The following is a 15580-nucleotide window of genomic DNA, read 5'->3' on the forward strand; positions in this document are numbered from 1 at the left end:
CCCTCTATAAACTCTATGAGAGACTCACACTGAAAAGAATATCCCCCTTAGTCGAAGATCTTCTAACACCAGACCAAGCCGGGTTCAGGCCAGGCCGCTCTTGCTGCAGTCAAGTCCTGAACTTAACCCAGTATATTGAGGATGGCTTTGAAATGCGTCAAATTACAGGGGCAGTATTCGTGGACTTACCAGCAGCATGCGACACCGTGAATCTTAGAGGCCTTCTACTCAAATTATCTAAAATGTTAAAGAATGAAACCACAGTCAAAGTAATAAGAAGCTTCCTAGAAAATTGCAGATTTTATGTAGAAATGAATGGAATTAAGAGTAGGTGGCATCCACAAAAGAACGGACTACCACAGGGATCAGTCCTGGCACCTCTACTATTTAATGTTTACACAAACGACCAACTAGCCTTTCCTAATACACGCAGGTTTATCTATGCAGACAACCTATGCATAGCAACACAAGCTAACTCATTCCAAGGAGTTGAAGTACGACTTAGAGCAGTCTTCGAAGCAATGAAGCAATATTAAGAAAACTGGTATCTGAACCCAAATCCATCAAAAACTCAAGTGTGTGGATTCCACCTGAGGAATCGAGAAGCAGCTTGGAAACTCAAGATCTTCTGGTGTGGGAAGGAGCTTGAACACCTTCCGATTCCAATTTACCTGGGCGTGACACTGGATAGGACCGCTCTCATTTGTCACTCACATCCAGAAACTCCAAGGGAAAGTTGGCTCTCGTAATTCTCTCTTGAAAAAATTAGCAGGCAAGAAATGTGGAGCTAATGCTCACACACTTAGATCAACTGCCCTAGCACCCCTGCTATGCACCTGCAGAACACTGTGCACTTGTATGGGGCAGATCAGCCCACGTGAAGAAAATCAACCCGTTGCTTAATGAAGCCTGCTGAATAATCACGGGCACACTGTGCCCCACATCCACTAACATCATTTACAGACTTGCAGGCATTGCTCCCCTAGACATCCAAAGACACACTACAACAAAAACTGAAAAAGGTAAACAGAACTCAGATCCACGGCACCCCCTACATCATCACGTGCCAGTTTCCAACTGCCTAAAATCGAGGAAAAGTTTTGCTACAGTGGAGGAACTACCGCATGGAACATCCCCCCAAACATACAGGATTGACCTCTAGCAACAAACAGAAGCCAGAACCCTACCATACAATACAGTGCAAGACCCCACAGAAATGTGCCAGACAGGACACTGGTTTTTTTTTTACTGTGCTCATGGTCTTTTTTTTTTTATCAATTATGGTATTGTCTGCGCTGTTGTAACTATATGTTAACTACAACTATATGTAACTATGTTGTTTTTAGTAGGTCTTGTAGCTTTAGTTTTTGGTTTGTTGGGTGGTCTCTTGACTTGATGTGTCTGGGTAGTCTTGTTTTGTCTGTTGGTTTTGGAGCTCCTTTCCAGGGAACGCGCTAAGATGGTAGCATGATATTAATACACAGCAGCCTCTTCGGACTCGGGATTTGGGGATTACCAAACGTTATGTGGATTTTCTGGTGTAGTCTGTTTGGTCGTGTGCTTTTGTGATATCATTCTGGAGAAGGTTGTCTCATTTTTTAACTGCATTGCATTTGTGGTTTCTAAATGACAGTAAACTGAAACTGAATTGAACTGAACTGATAAACAGAAGTGATGCACTCTCAACAGAGAGAGAGCGGGAGTTTGTAGGACAGGAGACGATATGGTGAAGTGGGGTTTAAAGACCAGCGAATCCTGTGAGTGTGGCGAAAGGGTGTAAAATATCCAACACGCTCAGCGCAACTGCCCACTCTCACCTGATTTAGTTGACACTGACCTGCTCAACATCAACCGTCTGGTGACCATCATCATCAACTATCTGGTGCAACAAGCTATGAAATGAAATTACTGCAAAGAAATCTTCACGTGGTACTTCATACACCAACAATAACTTCTGAGAAAACAATTTTTAAAATATGTGCTAAGGCCTAAATATTTACGTGACTTCAGGCCTGTTCCTCATTCTTTGAATAAATCAATTTCCCAGTTTCTGTTTAAATAAAAAAAATCACTGTGTATGTATAATAAAATGCATCCTTTTAACTTTTGGTAGCATGATGAGTGAATACAGAAAAATATTCCAACTCCCAATCTGAAAATAACTATCTTGTGCTTGACCCAATAACTGGGAGATGTTTGCTTATTTACTGATGTCCCTAAGATACTGAAAATATGCATCAATTCTTATTGTCCTATTTTTTTCCAGAAATTTATGCAGGCCATCTACAGGGGTGGGTAAAAGGTCTCAAGTTTCTTTAGATGATGCCCTAAAACCACCCATTACACAGTACAAAAGAATTCCCATTTTAAATCTTCATAACATCCGAGACATTCATTGCTTCTTTAATGCTTTTGACTGACAAATAGAATGCTGTCCAAAATACACTCATAATTTTAAAAAAAAGGGGGGAGAAACTAAATATATCAGGGATGGGGTAAGGAGGGGAGGAGAGGCATTAACAGAAGTTAGAGAAGTCAGTGTTAATGCCCCTCCTCACCCCATCCCTGCTGTATTTAGTTCCCCCCCCCTTTTTCCCTCTCGTTCTGCCCATCACTCTGCCTGTTCTCCATCTCCCTCTGGTGCCCCTCCCCCTTTCTTTCTCCCGAGGCCTCCCGTCCCATGATCCTTTCCCTTCTCCAGCTCTGTATCCCTTTTGCCAATCACCTTTCTAGCAGCTGGCTTCATCCCTCCCCCTCCTGTCTTCTCCTATTATTTTGGATTTCCCCCTCCCCCTCCTACTTTCAAATCTCTTACTATCTTTCCTTTCAGTTAGTCCTGACGAAGGGTCTCGGCCCGAAACGTCGACAGTGCTTCTCCCTATAGATGCTGCCTAGCCTGCTGCGTTCCACCAGCATTTTGTGTGTGTTGCTTGAATTTCTAGCATCTGCAGATTTCCTTGTGTTTGCATCTTCTTTTCTCATTTGTTTGCTTATTTCTTTCAGTAATTTCTAATTATATCTTGAATTGCCAGATAAAATACTTCCCTGTAACAATGTTTGCTGCTCTCAAAATGAAAATTTTCAGCATCACTCCCATTGTAATTTTAAGCATCCTTTTTTTTAAAAAATGGGATTTTGTATTTAAACACAACAACAATTAAAAATACTTGTGTTTAAAACAGAAAACATGGGAATTACCAAACTGCAAATAATATTGTTCACCTCACCTCGACACAAAACCCAGGCCTCGCTGTCACATTTCTCTCCACTGGTTCTCAACTCAAAGAAGTTATACTCATCAAAGCTTAAAAGCCCATTGCCATCTAAATCGATAACTTCAAAGATGTCTGATAGTGCAGCCCTAAGCAAAGGAAAAGAATCAAATTGGTGAGATTGTTATCATCAAAATACAGAATAATCCTTACATACTATGGTAACTGTTTCCTCAAAAACTCAACAGCATTTTTCTCCTCAAGTGCATAATTATACAAGGCTTTTAAGCCCTAAAAGATTGGAACTATCAAAATAATATGAAAGCAGAAAACACTGCAAAAATAAACACCAAGATAATATTCTAAAGACAAATTTTCTTCCCATGCATCACTAGTCAGAAGCAACATAACTTGCATCTTATTTTTGTCCAAAACTGGTTAAAAGATAACTGGCCCTTCCAGCCCAACATGCCCATGCCACCCTTTTGAACAATTAACCTATTAGCCTATACGTTTAATATGAAATAGTAAAGATTACCAAACAAAATTTACAACATTATCCAATTATTTGAATGTATACAAATAATTAGTTATCAGTTCATCGGAGGGGTATATTTGAACCTCCCATTTTTGGTAATACTAATGGCCTTATCCAGCATGAGTGTGGCGTTCTGATAAAGAGGGGTTAAACTGATTTGTTAACTCATTTTTTTCTCTTCCATAAGCTGAGAGTCTGCTGTGCATTTCCAAAAGTTCTTTTTTCACTTCTAACCCACTGATGATTTGTTTATATTCTGCAAATAACATCTTTTAAAAATTACCTATTACGCGTAACATTTATTTAAAATAAACTCTCATACCTGAATTCCTTGGTGAGCGTTAAGTCACCATTTTCCCTGTGGACCAGTTTGGCCTCTCGGATCATTGATTTACTCCTCTTCCTTAATCTGCAGCCAGTAGTGAATGGGATTAGATGATAAACTCCTGAATGAAGTTTTCCCTTCCATCCAGATCTCTGTTGTAGGAAATTTGTTAAACAGGTTTTGTTTAAATGTACACAAATTGGTGCCACAAATTATTCCTACAACTGTGGGAGTCAAATTCAAATCTAAACTAGTTTGACAGTTTTTCCTATAACTAGCATAAAGCTTCAACATAAAAGAATAAGATTTATTCCAATTTTAAATCCAAATCAAGAGAATTGCTCATTTTAACACACCTGGACAATGCAGTTGGAAAGTTGGACAATGGGGTGAAGGCAAATTGCTCGAATAGCATAAAGTTACCAAATGCTTACTCTAGGTTTCATACTTAAGGAAATATGAATTTCTACCAAAGCTTGTGTCAGAGTCCTTCCTTGCTAAAACAATTTTCTCTGGCACTTTAGATCATAGGAGCTAAAGACAAAGACAGAATGAATCCATTGTCCTGCTTATCCACAGGAGGCCTTAAGGCTTTGACAGTACAACTGTAAGCAGTATCAATGTGTTGTGACAGACATGACGTGGGACTGAAAGAGTCAATATCTGCTGATGTCCACCTCTGCTTTTTGCTGAGGTGGAGCAGAATAGTCAACTGTGTAATGCTACTGTTGACATGTAAGAGAAAAGGAGATGAAAAATCTGTCCAAGACATTGTTTTGCTTATGTTTTAAACAAATGACCAATTGATCCTGCAGTTGATCCTTGTGAAGAAATAAGGATAACATAATGCTGGACACTGCAGGTGATCCTTGTGAAGAAATAAGGATAACATAATGCTGGACACTGCAGGTGATCCTTGTGAAGAAATAAGGATAACATAATCCTGGACACTGCAGGTGATTCTTCTGAAGAAATAAGGATAACCTAATGCTGGACACTGCAGGTGATTCTTCTGAAGAAATAAGGATAACATAATGCTGGACACTGCAGGTGATCCTTGTGAAGAAATAAGGATAACATAATGCTGGACACTGCAGGTGATTCTTCTGAAGAAATAAGGATAACATAATCCTGGACACTGCAGGTGATTCTTCTGAAGAAATAAGGATAACATAATGCTGGACACTGCAGGTGATCCTTGTGAAGAAATAAGGATATCATAATCCTGGACATTCCAGGTGATTCTTCTGAAGAAATAAGGATAACATAATGCTGGACACTGCAGGTGATTCTTCTGAAGAAATGAGGAAAACAAAGATGGATACTGCAGTTGATCCATGTAGTTTCAATGGCAAAATTGGGGAAACTTGCCTTCTCCATGACAGGTCCTTTTTTAAAAAAAAGAGAATAGTTGTTTATTGTTGTTCATGCATCACACTATTGTTGGTTCTCAGCTGACACAGACCAAGACTTTTGTTTGATTGACACTGATGTGATAGATGACAGATATTAAAGCAAAATCTGGTTCTAGAGGGGGCAGATAATCCATTCATCCCTTTCATTATACAAAACACTCATCTGACTGCCATTTGAAGACAAAGCTTCACTCACCCAGTTCATGTAAAAGAAAAACAGAATAGTTTCATTGGAAATAAAACTGATTTTGATTCTTAATTTGCTGTTAAACTTCATGTGGGACAATGATTACAAAATTTCACCCTTTAAGGTGTCTAGAGAACGCCATTATGGGTTTAAAGGATGCTCAGCTTCCCTTTGTGCTTAAATTTACCTGAAATTTTATTAAGCTTCTGTGTAACATACCTTTTAAATTTTTTTCAATACAAAGTGTGCTGGAGTAATAACATTCACTAGTCTGAAAACAAGAATCATACAGAGAAACTGCACCAAACAGGCCCCAAGGCACACCATCCATGCCTATAAAGCATCCATTTTTACACTAATCCTATACAAACCTAATTTATTCTCCCCAAATTCCAACCTACTTACATGCCTAACCACTGACCCAGCCCAATGCCATCACTCAACTACATACTAGGTACCACTTTCAGTAGCCTATTAGCTAACTAACCTGCAAATACTTGAGATGTAGGAAGAAACCAGAGCATCTTGAGGAAACCCTTGTGGTCATGATCCACTAGGCCAGCACCAGAGTTCCAAGGGTGCTGTTTTAAAAACTGGGTATTAGGGACAGAAGGTAAAATAAAACAAGTTCAAACAATGTGGCCTAATCATATTAGCAATAAGAAAAAAGATCATCTGAAAATGTTAACTTCAATATTAAGTCCCGACAGCTTGAGCATTTCCTGATAAAAGATGAAATACCATTTGAGAGCTTACATCGGGCTCCATTGAATCATTATAAGTGAAAAAGAATAAAGGTAAGAATAGGATACAGGTTGCTATGTGGAACCTGCTTTCAGAAGTAGTAGTAGAACGAGAAACAATTACCGTACTACATTTAGGATTTATTCAGACAGACACTTAAATTGCAGGGCACAGAAGAAAATGGTTCTAATGTGGGCAAATGAGATTAGATAGATGTGCAAAAAGGATGGCCCAGACATAGTGGGCTGAACAGCTCATTTCTAAGTTGTACATGTAAGACTCGTTGCCTTGTAAGACTCAATGACAGAGCAATGACCCGATGACAGAAAATTAAAGAGACAGGAAACTGGAAACTCAGGCTCACTCTTGCAAGTTGAACGGGTGTGTAAGGAAGAGGCAGAGATTGCCCAGATAGAGATCAATTTATGAATTAGCTAGTGTGCATTGTGATGATACCATATAGATGAATAACAAATTTAGACCATATGCACACTAATCATCAATCTCTCCATGTGTCAATTCAATAATCAACAAATCCATATCCAAAGACTTTATTTTTGTTAATAATTCAGACCTCCTTTTCGCGTAGTTCTGTCACACACATGACTTCCACAGCTTCAGGATCACCAACATTCCTCAAAACATATAATCCTGTATCCACATTCATCCAGGGCGATAATTTTTCTGAGCAGTAGAAACAAATGTAAAGTTACTGAGACTTAAAGACTAATCCATAGGCAACAAAAAATGTAGAGTGTATTAAAAAGTCTTTATTATTCTGCTGAAATTTGTGTTGGAAGTATGTCATTTTACAATTGTTAAACGGATAAAGATAGATTGTATCGGGGAGAAGTTGCTCAGAATTCAAATAATACAGGATTACAGCACATTGAATAAAACATTTAAAAATCAATAAGGTGTTCAAAATGGTTGGGAAATCATTTAAACATACTTTACAAGGGAATTATGAGGCAAAATTAGTTTGCTTCCATTTCAGATCATAAATAGTCCTGTCTGAAATTCTGCAACCATACCAGGCTAAATTCATAAAAACCTGATGAAACTATAGAACACACATTTCTCATATTGTGAATGATTGAACTGGCTGATTGATGTGCTGCCATTACCAAGATTTGTGATGTTGCACCTGTCAAACAGGAGGGAACTTCCTTAGGATTAGTAAAATATGTATTAAAAACTCTACATTTTTTAAGGTAACAAAATGTATTGCTCTGCACTTTTTTATGCTATTAAATAATACATTCACATTCATTTCATCCATTTTCCAACTAGAACAGTAAAATGCAAAAAATAAGATAAAATACATATTAGTCAGTGTAACATTGTGCAGGCAATGAACCTAGAGTTAGAAACCTTTAAAAAAAAAAAGTTGCAAGTTAGTAATTTGATTTCCTTTTGGCTAGAGCTTGGCATCCATGTCTAACCTCACTTAAACAGCCATTCTTCAAGTTTGATACCAGGACATGAGTGTTGACAATCGTTTTCGACTATTTGTGGCATCAAAAACCCAGTCTAATCATTGTGTGAAACGGCATGATTCGTTCTGTGAACAATATATAGGAAAATCATAACATGAACACATTTATATTTTTACCATTATATCTTTGTGTTCCCTGAAGTATATCTGGCATTAGAAGACTGGATAGAAGTTAGAAACATCAATTAAGCTGGTATTTTCCGTCATTAAAGTCAGAATTATGAGTTAAAAGAAAATGGTGATTACTGTGGAATAAAATAGCTTTTCTGAATTCTGAACACAGATATAACATATGAAGTAAACAGCACAGGAAATGACATCTCATTATTGCATTATGTTCTTTAGAAGGAAGAAACAAAAAGGGAATAAAAGAAATGATAAAAGGTAAGAGAAACACAACTCTTTGAGATACATATATCATCGATGAACTCTCAGAATTTGTATATTTGTTGCAAATAGGGAGACTAACAGAAACACAAAGAGCAGTCATGTTTTCTTGGCTGATATATAATTACAAGATAATTATAAATTATGAAAACTGTCAGTCCACATATATTCATCTATCGATCCATACAAACCCAAGTACATTCTTATTGTTGCATTCAGCATTCATGCAATTCCAGAGATCTTACCCCCATTGCTCTGAATTATGTTTTACTCATTTGAAGCAATTTCCATAAATATTATTCCCACAATTAAGCACAGAGAGAAATATTGTCTAATGTTGAGTACTTTGGTTTGTCTTTGCTTGAGGTATTATGAAGACAGCATACAATACTTACTTCCTCATGTGAATAGTTGTAGAAACTAGCCAAACAGAATACATAAACTTCTGCTTGCTCGCATTTTCAAGTTGATCATTTTTGTCTCATGTCTTTAAATGCCTCCTTATTGTTCCACTTCTGAAAGACCTTTTACTGTTTAGACAACTGCTATCCTCTCATTATAGTAATTTGAGTATCTCTCTAAATGTGTTCTCCAAGTGTTTATCTTCTGTTTCCTTTTTACTGGATTTGAATAAATTGCACTGGCTGATTAGGGAAATGAGTTAAATGAGCAAGTGGAACTAGCTTAGTCAACAAAGATAGGTTGGGCCATGGGCCAGTTTTTGTGCTGTACAACTCCCTGATATTTTACTTCTAATGGGCAGGATTTTGCAGTACAATGTCAATACATAAATTGACATAAATTTCCTGTACAAGTGCCAGCTAATTTGGACTTTCCATGTATTGGTCAAGTCCCAAAATGACTGGCAGTTGACATTAGCAATTTCCCACAGGTCCAATGGCGTGATTTTCATTTGTGAAGAAGGGGAATCTACTTGAAGTTGTTTCAAATGTTTTCCTCTTTGATTTCAATGGAGGGGAACAGTTTCAAGGGATTAAAGCGCTCGTATTTTTAGATTTCATAAATTGAGTTTATTTAAATTGTTTTAAGTAAGTTTAAAAAGCACATCAGACATTTACTGTAGAATGTTAATCTACTGTCGGAAACATTATTCTTTCTTGGAGGTGAGACTTCAAGAAAATGTCAGATTTGTTTCAGCAATTCTGCATTTGTTTGTTATTTGAGTAAGTTTCCATAACTATTATGCCCACAATAAAATACAGGAAGAAATACTATCCATTAGTAATCAAAAATTTTTTGCTTCAGGTACATTTCCTGGGAAAATTACAGATACCTCATCGAGATTCAATATACCTCCATGTTAAGAAGGGTCATTAAAAACTATCTCTATTGTGATTTCTGGAATGCAAAATTGCTTTTCCCCATTGAATCCCATGTTATAAACAGAGATGCATTCTTAAGGGAAGTTTTTCTCACGACATTAATGCCACTGTGGATGTTCAGTGTATTGACAAAAGATTTCTGATTTTATTATGGAGGGAGGGAAGGGTCATTGGTTTAAATAAGCAGAAAATGGATTTTTATTGCTGGATAAATTTCCAATAGATTGACTTGTCAGTTTCCAAAGCAAATCCCCTAAGAGGCCCTCCTGCTGAGAACTGGCAGCTTGTGAAATTCATCCTTGGAAAACTAATTTGATTATCAAGTATATATTATGCTTTTTATTTCCCCCCCATAAAAACTCTGTAATAATGAACTAACATTACTCCTTCAAATCATTTAGTAGTGACTTGTGATAAAAGAGTGAACTTTTATTACTGAAATGATTACTGATGAATGTATACCTGCAGGGACACTGTAATCATTGTGGCCTCTTAGACATTTTGAGCCAAGAAACAATCACACATTATATCTTTGTTTGTAAATCTCATATTAATTTAAAATACCTTCCTCATCTTACTGACATGCAGCAAATTGTCTTCCTTTTCCAGCAGACCAACAATCTCCGGGAAATATATTTTTTTTGTTTAAACTGTTTTCAGTATTTAAAATGTCAACCCACAGAAATTTAGTTGCTGCAGAATATTTGACAAATTATACCTTCAGTTTGGCCAAGGTTTAATGGTCCGATGGTAAGAAAAACATTAGTAGTTTGATGCAATTCCAGTCTATAACGATGACTAACAATTCCATCATTATCTTCAAGGTAAAAGCATCCCTTTGACCAAGCATGTTGCCAATTCTATAATAAAAAAGTATAAATATGAAACATCAAAAGTTGGCTTGTTTAAGAGGTGCATAACATGATTTTTATTAATGCTCATTAATGCAGACAGACATCAAAACAGCATTTTAATTTGGAAAAATAATTAAATATATTAAGAGTGAAATCTTGCAGACTTTTATTTGCAGACTTGGAAATTTGATTCACTTTTTAAAAATCATGTAAGATTCTAGACATGGAGTGGCCTACAATTTTATGTTAAGGTAGTAGTTTCTAACTCTAGAGTCACAATGTTTTTTTTAAAATGGGATCACAAAGACCCTTCACAGTGTAATTGATTCACTTCCAATGCCTTGCATGGTTGCTTTGGGGATAGCCAAAAACTTTGATCACACTAAGGATAAAATTGAGAAATGCTATATTAAACATTTTTGAGTCAATTTCAAAACAGAAATTTTAAGCCTTTAAACTCACATGTAACTTGCACATAAAATCCTTTAAATCAGTTATTAAAATAATTTTATATATTCTTAAGAAATCAATATCTTCTTTATCTTTTAAAAGTTATTGTACACATTTTAAATTAATTATTCAAGTGTTATCTAGAAATACTCAACACTTTCTCAAGGCAACCTGAGTGAGAGTGAGAATGAGGACTACACAAGACATGAATTCAAAATACTTGGGACATAGAATTGTGGTTTTGAAATTAATGGAAGGGACATTTTGGAAAAAGGCATTTTTTATTTTCTAATATTCCATGACAAATAAATATGTGCTCAAGTAAACATATAACCATGCAGCAAGCTTTTTATTGGTAGAGGCACTTCCAACTTCCTAGAGTACACTAATAAAAAACCAGCTAACCTTCACGGAATCTTATTAATCTATGTCTAATTACACATTAAGGAAAAAAAACACGAATAACATGGATTATTCCAGGCAACTTAAGACTCAATAAAGAGAAACATCTTCAGAAGCATTAATAATAAATTCACTTTGGGAATAGGTTGCATCGAGTGAAGAAAATAATTTCATAGTCCCTTGGTCACAGAACAAACAGTACTAAACTGAAGCCCAAAATAATAATTTACTCAGAATGAAAGCTCACCTAAATGCTGGACAGTAATCATTTCAGTATGCTGTTTTCTCTAACCTGGCATCACACTTCCGTTTGCTCCTTTTATATAATGTTGCTAAAATGGCCGCACTCAACTACTTAATAGCATTCCACTGCCTCTTTCAAAAGACTTTTTCAGATTATTTTCTTTGCCGCACAAAATATAACAGCTCTGTTAAAGCATGAATTTTGAAAGCTTTGCCCAATTCTTTTCATGTGAGAGAATACTGAACAAGCCTAAGGTGTTCATACCTATGATTACCTGGTTTATTTCCTGTTAAGGCATTTTCAGCAGCCATAATTAATCCATCACTCAGTACCATCCATACAAGTGACACCTTATTAATGCACGTATGGCCCCCCCTTATAAAACAAAAATGAACAAAGCAGAGTGAAAGTACTAAGCAAACTGGCAGAACTTGGCTTAGATGTTTATACTAGTTTTGTTCTGTGATTTTTTTTCCTACAAGAAAAAATACGCAAAATGTTCAAAAAAGCAAACTGTTTTGCTTGGCTGAACTCATTTAAAATAATTTGAGTGCTTCATAGTATGCCATGATATTTTTCATTTTGTTGTCCATTTCAGACTGAGGAAAGAGTGTCAGTATCTTCCAATCCCCAGTCCTAGAAGATTAATAATTCTTCAAATGGAAAAGTGGACAGCATCGTAATCTGCAGGTGACGCCCCCCACCCCATCCCAGATTGCAAGGGTTAGGAGGAGGGGTTGCATTCCTAGAAAATCTCCTGTATCGCAATTTTCCATTTTGTTAAACTATGACTTCTATGCACACATCAAGAAATGTGAGTTGAAAAAAATGTATTTACAGTCGGCCCTCCTTATCCACGAGGGATTGGTTCCGGGACCCCTCGCAGATACCAAAATTCGCAGATGCTCAAGTCCCTTATTCAACCTGTCTCAATGCAGGAAACCTTAGGACCCAGCGGAACGACACACCTTATTTAACCTGTCTCAGTGCGGTGGACATTAGGACCCGGCATCAGAGCTCTGAATCCACAGTGTTTCTGTTCACGATAATAATCACAATTACGATTGAAAATAAAGTGGAAATAATAAAGCGATCGGAAAGAGGTGAAATGCCATCGGTCATTGGAAAAGCATTAGGCTACATTGGTCAACGATTGGAACAATTTTAAAGGATAAAGTGAGAAAGGCTCTGCCCCGATGAAAGCTACAATTATTACTAAGCAATGCAGTGATTAATTATTGAGTTTTGGGTTTTGGGTTTTTGATCCTCCACATCAACCTGGCAGAACGCACTTGGGAGCGATCAGTCACTACATTGAACGCGGGAACTTCCATTCCCGATCCCGGCGCTGAAACATATGTTCTTAAGTGTTTTATATGCATAGAAAAGTAAAATATATACTATATACTAAGACAAACATTTGACTAACTGACGCTAAATAATACCGGTTGTACCTGTTCCGACTTACTTAGTAAGAGAACTTACGATTTTTTTTGATCCCGATCCACGATAACCCACGCACCTCCTCCCGTATACTTTAAATCATCTCTAGATTACTTACAATACCTAATACAATGTAAATGCTATGTAAAATAGTTGTTATACTGCATTGTTTAGAGAATAATGACAAGGAAAAAAGTCTGTACATGCTCGAACAACAAGTGCTGGAAGAGCACTTCCGGGTTTTCGCGATTCACAGTTGGTTGAATTCGCGGATAAGGAGGGCCGACTGTATTTACTTCCACTTAAAAATTCACTGACATTCTGTTTCTCATAATGCACCAGGTGGCGCTCTAGCCACTTAGATTTTCAGACACAAATTCTTCTGACTGGAGCCATGACCTGTGGGTGTTAAAACCTTTAAGTTTCAGAATCCCACACTAATACAATTGAATAAGTAAGTTTGAGACTTATCCCACTCATTTTCCAGCAACTGAACAGGTCTCGCTAGGAAACACTCCTATCCAATCATATGCCTGTGTAAGGCTAGAGTCCATATTCAAATGCAAATGCCCAGTCATGAAACTAGGAGAATTTTTTTAAGTTTATTTTAATATTTTAGTTATTTCTTTGTATTTTAATGAATTTTATTTGAAAATTTTCATTTGGTAACTTTTAAATTACAGTTCTGGCTTCAACCAGAGATGAATCTACATGAACCGTTATCATGGTATTCCAGGGATAGGATCAAAAGACTACACTCCTTAAACCCTCTTGCCTAAAGCTTCATTTATTTCCAAATTCATGTGCAGAGTGTTCATGAGATCAGCCCATAAGAACTCGAACTGGCCAGCATGAATGAGCGAGAAGCTCGGTCAAGTCAAATGAAATCCAGCTCCGTGTTCTTTCCACTTAAAGATAATGATTTTAATGCAATGTCCTGAAAAAGCTGCTCTGACTTTGTAGGTCTCATGGGTCATTTTACAGGTAAAATCAACAATGCACTGTCAGGGTAGTAGTGAAAGCAGATTCAACAGCAACATTCAAAAATGAATTCAGAATCAGAATTAGATTTATTATCACTGATATACATCAAGAAATGTGTTGTTTTGTGGCAGCCATATAGTGCAAGATATGAAAAGTTACTATATAAGAGCAAAAGGATAGTAAGGGATAAAGTTGGTCCTCTTGAAGATCAGAGTGGTTGGCTATTTATGGAACCAAAAGAAATGGGGGGGATCTTAAATGGGTTTTTTGCATCTGTATTTACTAAGGAAACTGGCATGGAGTCAATGGAAATAAGGCAAACAGGTAGTGAGGTCATGGAACCTATACAGATTGAAGAGGAGGAGGTGCTTGCTATCTTGAGGCAAATCAGAGTAGATAAATCCCCAGGACCTGACAGGGTATTCCCTCGGACGTTGAAGGAGACAAGTGTTGAAATTGCAGAGGCCCTGGCAGATATATTTAAAATGGCGGTATCCACGGATGAGGTGCCAGAGGACTGGAGGATAGCTCATGTTGTTCCGTTGTTTAAAAAAGGCTCTAAAAGTAATCTGGGAAATTATAGGCCGGTAAGTTTGATGTCGGTAGTAGGTAAATTATTGGAAGGAGTACTAAGAGATAGGATCTACAAGTATTTAGATAGACAGGGACTTATTATGGAGAGTCAACACAGCTTTGTGCATGGTAGGTCATGTTTAACAAATCCATTAGAGTTTTTCAAGGAGGTTACAAGGAAAGTGCATGAAGGGAAGGCAGTGGATGTTGTCTATATGGACTTCAGTAATGCCTTTGACAAGGTCCCCCATGGTAGGTTAGTTAGGAAGATTCAGTCACTAGGTATACATGATGAGGTAGTAAATCCGATTAGACATTGGCTCAATGGGAGAAGCCAGAGAGTGGTAGTGGAGGATTGCTTCTCTGAGTGGAGGCCTGTGACTAGTGGTGTGCCACAGGGATCAGTGCTGGGTCCATTGTTATTTGTCATCTGTATCAATGATCTGGATGATAATGTGGTAGATTGGATCAGCAAATTTGCTGATGATACAAAGATTGGAGGTGTAGTGGACAGTGAGGAAGGTTTTCAAAGCTTGCAGAGGGATCTGGACCAGCTGGAAAAATGGGCTGAAAAAAGGCAGATGGAATTTAATACAGACAAGTGTGAGGTATTGCACTTTCGAAGGAAAAACCAAGGTAGAACATACAAGGTAAATGGTAGGGCACTGAGGAGTGCAGTAGAACAGAGGGATCTAGGAATACAGATACAAAATTCCCTTAAAGTGGGGTCACAGGTAGATAGGGTAGTAAAGAGAGCTTTTGGTACACTGGCCTTAATAAATCAAAGTATTGAGTATAAGAGTTGGAATGTTATGCTGAGGTTGTATAAGGCATTGGTGAGGCCGAAGTTGGAGTATTGTGTGCAGTTTTGGTCACTGAATTACAGGAAGGATATTCATAAGGTTGAAAGATTGCGGAGAAGGTTTACAAGGATGTTGCTGGGACTTGAGAAACTGAGTTACAGAGAAAGGTTGAATAGGT

General features: G+C 37.3%; 1 protein-coding gene across 2 annotated transcripts in view; it reads right to left on the bottom strand.

Annotated features, from left to right (window-relative positions):
• efcab7 (EF-hand calcium binding domain 7) overlaps window positions 1-15580 on the bottom strand; it is a 64450-nt gene that overhangs the window by 27380 nt on the left and 21490 nt on the right. For both annotated transcript variants that reach the window (XM_073063204.1, XM_073063203.1), the window contains exons 7-10: window positions 10368-10509; window positions 6996-7105; window positions 4073-4227; window positions 3228-3361 (exon numbers count right to left, since the gene is read on the bottom strand). In XM_073063204.1, coding sequence (XP_072919305.1) covers window positions 3228-3361; window positions 4073-4227; window positions 6996-7105; window positions 10368-10509 — 541 coding nt within the window. The remainder of the gene's footprint in view (window positions 1-3227; window positions 3362-4072; window positions 4228-6995; window positions 7106-10367; window positions 10510-15580) is intronic.

This window comes from Hemitrygon akajei, chromosome 12 (genome assembly GCF_048418815.1).
Source record: "Hemitrygon akajei chromosome 12, sHemAka1.3, whole genome shotgun sequence".
Classification (NCBI taxonomy): domain Eukaryota; kingdom Metazoa; phylum Chordata; class Chondrichthyes; order Myliobatiformes; family Dasyatidae; genus Hemitrygon; species Hemitrygon akajei.